The following is a 6028-nucleotide window of genomic DNA, read 5'->3' as shown; positions in this document are numbered from 1 at the left end:
GGATTAAAGTGACATTTACAATATGAAAAGAAAATACAGTATTATATCTTTGTTTTTATATGTATTTAAATTGAAAGTTTTCTATGATTTTGCTTTATTTGTGTTTAGTTGTTTGAGTATTAAGAAAAGTCCTCTTCAATAAAGGTACATGAATGTATGTACAATGCGGTTAATAAATTTTAAAAGAATGAGCACGTTCTGTCAATATTTATTATTTATCTAGATGTTTGATGCCCTGTAATTATTTTCAAACTTAAAAAAATATGGCATTAGTGTTTGATTGTTGTTACAAGGGAGATAAGTTGATTTCTTATTTTGCACCAGAAAAATGTAGGTAAAGATGAAAAAGAGAAATCGAATAAACAGGAAATTGTCGTATTGCTTATATTTGTGAAATAATAAAGCAGCTTTTATGTTTAAGCTAAAATAAGCTTAGGCAAAACTTATAGTGCACTGTAATACGACTTTACAATTTAAGCTGACTTATTCAAGTCTAAGAAATATGCACAACAATATGTTATGTATGCAGTCATCTACCGCGTGTGTGCGTGTGTGTGTGTGTGTTGGTTATTTATGCTAAGAACGTGACTGGAAATATGAAATGCAGCAAATGTGTTTACTCAAATGAACTAAGTGAGAATTGACAAATGCAGTCATTGCGAATGTTGGCCTTAGAGGGATTGAGGGTTACTCCGCCCGGAAGTCGTCCTAGTCGGAGGTCAAGCGACAAGCTTAAGTCATATGAAAAATGCTTCAAAATTGGCATTGGTTGTAATCCGTTCCCTTTTCTCATTCCAAAAAAAAAAAAACCCAACACACCAGTATATATGTATATATATGTAGGTATGTACACTGTACACACTCGCATGTCAAATTCAATAAGTGTGCGACAAAGTGACGTGCAGCTAAAGCGGCGCCAAGGACTCGACTCGACTCGACAATGCATTGGCCCACTAGGCTGCCAGCAATCCACATACGTTCACTGAGCTGACCTTATAAAAATGTACGATTTCTCTTCATTTGATGAAATGAAATACAATTTCTCAACGAGCGACACGATGCTGCGAAAAAAAAACTCTGGCTGCAATCGCAATTTTCTTGGCGCACAATGCGTCCCATTGCCAGTTGCTTGGATATTGACGTTTTTATAAGTCAATATATCCTTGGAAGCATCGAATTGCACTGCTTACTGATTTGGGGCAGCAAAACTTTGGCCATACATATTTAAACTTTGTATTCCGAATTAATTTATTCGCCCAATATGTCTCCATACATAAATATCATTGAAGTTTGATTTTTTTTTCTTCGTTGCCATTGTTGCTTTTCTGTGTCTCGTGGAATTAAATGTGGATTGCGCTTCACGTACTTTTCTGGTATGGAATGGTACCTAAAAATATATATTTAAAATTGTACAATACAGAGTTGATTTGTTAGATATTAATTTTAAAAATTGTTTGAAAATATTTGAATAGGTATTTTGCACAGATTTGCTGTATGCTAGCTTTTTTTAATGGGTAATCCGCCGACGATAGAAGATTGATAAAGTGTTGAAAATATAATACAATTTCATTTATTTATTACATGGTCGACAAAAACAAGTGTCTTCCTAATTATTCAATACATTGTACAGACATTATAAAAATAAATTGCTAAAATCCTAATTAGAATACACAATTTTCTAATTAATAAAGTAAATAAATTTAAACTAGATATATAAAGAGTTAAGTAGTGAATTTTTATGATAGTCGTTGGCAATCGAGTGGGTCAGTCGTTCTGGCAACTGGTTAATTACTTTAACTAATTACTTTAATTACCCTTTAAGCATTTGTATCAATAATTGATTTGCAACCTTTCCTTGACATTTATATGATATGATAGTCTGTCACATATAATGCTTGCCATAAAGACAGATCTTTGCCAACTAAAGGTATAGATTAAAAACGTAGAAACTAGATCAAAAGTGGGTCTGATCAGGTTAACATACTTATCAACATTTTTAAAACCTATGTAAGTTTAAAATAAAAAAGGTTTTTCTCAAGCACCTACATTATATATCCGGCTTAACTCGAAATTCTTTTATGTATTGCTTGCAGTTAAAAGAAATCTTTAAAAATATATTAATAAAATGATAGACTGTATAGGAATAGACAAACAAGGCAATATATATTTACTAAGCTCTTTATTGTCTATCTTACCATATAACATATTTCGTGATAATATCTTAAAATCAAAAATATTATTTTAAGAAAAAAATTAGCTAACTGTATGCAATTGATATAGCTATATATATATTGCTTAGTAATTGCATTATTCGCATGGGAGTCTTTTATGTCACGTAAGAGCCGCTTTAACCTACTTGCAACGCACCACAATATGCTGTTAAAGGCTTAAGACGAAAGTCCAGCTAAAAGACACACCTGCGGCTTGGCATCGAATGGAAATACGCCTGTGGTTTGGCCCCTATCGGACAGCCGACTGTGATTGGGATTGGGGTTGGGTTTGGTGGGCGGCTGAAGTTTTTACAACTTTTGCAAATGAAAGCGGCAAATACAAATGAAATTAGTCGAAACTATTTGGCCATACGCCATGTTGCACATTGGGGAGTCGTTCAAGTCAAGTTCGTGACGCGCGTATTTCTAATTAGATTAGGTCGGCCTAACAGCCAGCCACGCCCACTATTCAAGTTGTCCGTCGAGGGCTGTGATTGCCATTTGGATGTGCGAGGAGTTGCGCATTCTTTTTGCTGCCGCCTTTTTGCTAATTTTAATTGAAAAAATTCTTCAATTTTGCCATCCATCTGACTGGGCTTTAGCCACGCCCGTCCAGGCTCAACTCAGACAGCCGTAGAAATGTAATTAGCCACGTTCAGGGGCTATACTTTTTCTTGTGCGCACTCTTTCCAACTTCTGTTAGACTGCTCAATGTGAGTGAGTGTTATGTCAGCTTTTCAATTTTACAGTCATAAAAATGCAATTTGCCAGCCAATTTTGCAATTAATTTTAAGTGTTGCATAAGTTCAGGCGCCGCGCCTAAATGCCAATCGCGTCCCTGTCCCTGTCTCTCTCTGTTCGTGTTGCACTTACAACTTTAATTAGAATGGCGGCACATTTTTAATAAAAGGACTGTACAGTTGATGCGCTGACCGCTCCGCTAATTTAAGACCAACGTCAAAGATTTGTCTTGCATTTCACGCGCGTTTTGTGCAAACGAAAGGGCGATAATTAATCATAGCCTTTGTGGTTACTTAGCCACGTCTAATGCCAGCTGTACGCTGTTTCATGGGTTTCATCTGCCACCGTACAGTGGACAAGAAACGTGACATTTACTTACTTCCTTAATATTATATGAAAAACCATATAGGCTGCAAACTATCTGGCTAGACGCCATCTAAAGAGGCGTAAAATTTGAGGAGTCCGAACGCGGAGGAGATTGCGGAGGCCTCACCCCATCGATCTCCCAGATCGATTTATATAGTCACCCTAACTTTGTTAATTTTATATTAGACTTAAAAGTAGACTCAGAAGTATTGTAAATTTTCATATAAATTTAATTGAAGTTGTTTTCATAATAAAAAAAACTAATAATATGCAAATTATAAAGTAAACACTCTGTAAATTATTTTATCAACATCAAAAATCATTTACAATTTAATAGTAAAATTGTTAATCGTGTTTGTCTCACATTTTAACGCACTTTGCTATTACGACTTCTTTAAGAAGTATAGAGGAAATGCAACTTCTTTTGACAGAAAGCAGATCCACTTTTTTTTAATGTCAACGTGTGTGCAATTTCCTCTATTCTGGAAACTCTTGAAGCTAGAGACTCCATGCTTTTGATATAAGTGTAATCGCAGGTAAAGTGTTGAGAGTTTTTTTTTTCGCACAAAGTTTAACTGTTTAAAGATAGAACCGATCAGGCACAATTTCGCCGCACATAAATTTATAGATCCCTGATTCCTAGACAGAAAGTTGGAAACGCAATGGCTTGGTGCTACAGTTTATTCCATAATTAAACAAATATTTTGATTAGTGATAATAATTTAAATTGTATTTTATTTAATGCATTTAATTTGTAATCACATAATGTTCGTATTCTGCCCACTGTGCAGCAGGACTGCTTTATACAGGCCACAGCGGAATCAGCGTCGGATTTTCACTACTCATTATGGCCAATGGACGCAGTTTTCGGTTTCATTTTTGTTCCCTCTTTTTTTTTTAATCGATACCTTTTGCGTTGTGCCTGGTGCGCGACGGTTGGTTAATTTAATTAGAAGCCGCAACTGTTGTGGAGTTGGCGTAAATGATTGTCCCGGCATGATTTGGCCATTTCCGTATCCGCCTCGCCGCATATTTTGTCATTTGCACATGCTGCCCGCTGCACACACACTCTGACAGACGCTGACAATGACAAAAACCTTACAGTTATGTCATGCACACCATCCCACACATTCTCTCTACTGGACATACATGGTGCGCAGCAGAGCAAAGAACTTATAGGACAGCTGCAGCAGCTGCAAAGGATTTCCACGATAACATTGGCTGTATAAGATTCGTATAAGATTAGCTCACATCTGTGACGGAGACCAGCGACACTTTAAGTAAATTGGTAGCCTTTAGGTAGCTGGGACGTTGGGCACGTTGGATGATCACCAGCATTAGCTTGCGATAGCGCAGATCAGCCAGGAACCAGTCATGATTATAAACCGCCTCGCCAATTAGCTCGCTCTGCGGGAATATAACTTAGATCCAGGTAATAGCCATTGGGATAACTCACCGCATTGATCAAGCGCTGCGCATAGCTGCCAATCATAAATACCTGAACCATGGCACAGAAGAGAAAGAGCATCAGCATTACCAGACTATCTATGTTGTCGCCGATGGTCATCTGAAAGATCACAAAGCATATGATAAACGAGGAGCTGGCAAAGTTGCAAAATAGCGAAACGCCAAAGATCTCGTTTATATCCTGGCACAGGAGGAGCAGACGCTGATGGTAAACGATGCTGGCCTGCAGGAAAGCCAGATCCTGCTTGGCAGGTAATACACCTGCCACATGCCGCTCGATCTGTGAGCCCAAACACTTGAAGTGCATGACGAGCAGCGTGACCAGTGCGCACATGAACATGTCAGCCGCCAGCTGGCCGGAGAGGCATGCTTGGCCGCCCAGGTTCTGTGAGATATACATAACATAGTAGCTCCAATTGCTCTTCCAGTCCCAGGGCGTCCAGCAATAGTAGGGCAACATGCGCTCAAAGCGACGTATGCCCAGCCAGAAATCCAAGATCAAATAGTAGACGGCCCAATATAGATTGTAGGTCCATATGAGCACCAGATGCATGCCAAAATAGAAGATGCTTACGCTTCTGTAGCCGCTGAGGTACTCATCTAACTTGTATATCGTTTGCTGTTCCACGCTCACCGGATGCATGTCTTGCAGATGGCGGACAACCTGTGTAATCCGCTCGCGCTTGCCCCAGATGTGCCGAATCTTTATGTCACCGACTACAACAAATCCAATGAAGGATAGATTCATGGTGGCCTCAAGGAAATTGTTGCCACTGCCAAAAGCGAGAAAAACGTAGATCAGTTCCGAGAGCAGCACCAGATTAAGATTTATCATCTGGAAAATGAAGTAAGAGCGCAACATGATCCTACGCCAATTGCGCTTGGGATTGGAGTCTTTGGAGTTCCGATCGTAGGCCACCATGCCGATGGATAAGTAAAAGATGTCCACGTAGCGGAAAAAACTCTTCAATGGGATAGTCTTCATAGTTGTTATTGGGCTCGTGGGCACCGTCCGCGTCCTTAATTTCCAGACCATTGCTGTAAGGCACTTTGTTGAATCCTCCCTATGCTACGCGGATTGAGGCGCTTTTATAGCATCAGCGACGAATTGATAATTGGCGGTTTCTAGCAATGCCACGCCCACTTGATTAGCGTGCTCAGAAATCTCTCAATTAGCATGCTCCTGTGAACAGAAACAGTTGTCGTCCCGAGCCTCGTAGGCGTGCCTAATTGCGCCTAAGTCG

At 39.1% G+C, this 6028-nt stretch overlaps 1 protein-coding gene across 1 annotated transcript; it reads right to left on the bottom strand.

The window, feature by feature from the left end:
* Positions 1-4453: 4453 nt before the first annotated feature.
* Positions 4454-5820, bottom strand: Or85d (Odorant receptor 85d). Its single transcript, XM_064689021.1, has 3 exons — positions 4774-5820; positions 4569-4724; positions 4454-4510 (listed from the first exon to the last, which is right to left on the bottom strand). The coding sequence occupies exons 1-3, from the start codon at positions 5818-5820 to the stop codon at positions 4454-4456; spliced, it is 1260 nt and encodes a 419-aa protein (XP_064545091.1).
* Positions 5821-6028: the final 208 nt, after the last annotated feature.

The sequence above is a fragment of the Drosophila montana genome, unplaced genomic scaffold, assembly GCF_035044405.1.
Source record: "Drosophila montana isolate Dmon_TW-CO22-7 unplaced genomic scaffold, ASM3504440v1 contig_1505_1, whole genome shotgun sequence".
Classification (NCBI taxonomy): Eukaryota; Metazoa; Arthropoda; class Insecta; order Diptera; family Drosophilidae; genus Drosophila; species Drosophila montana.
Note: the sequence above shows the minus strand (reverse complement) of the source record. Positions and strands in the feature narration are given on the sequence as shown.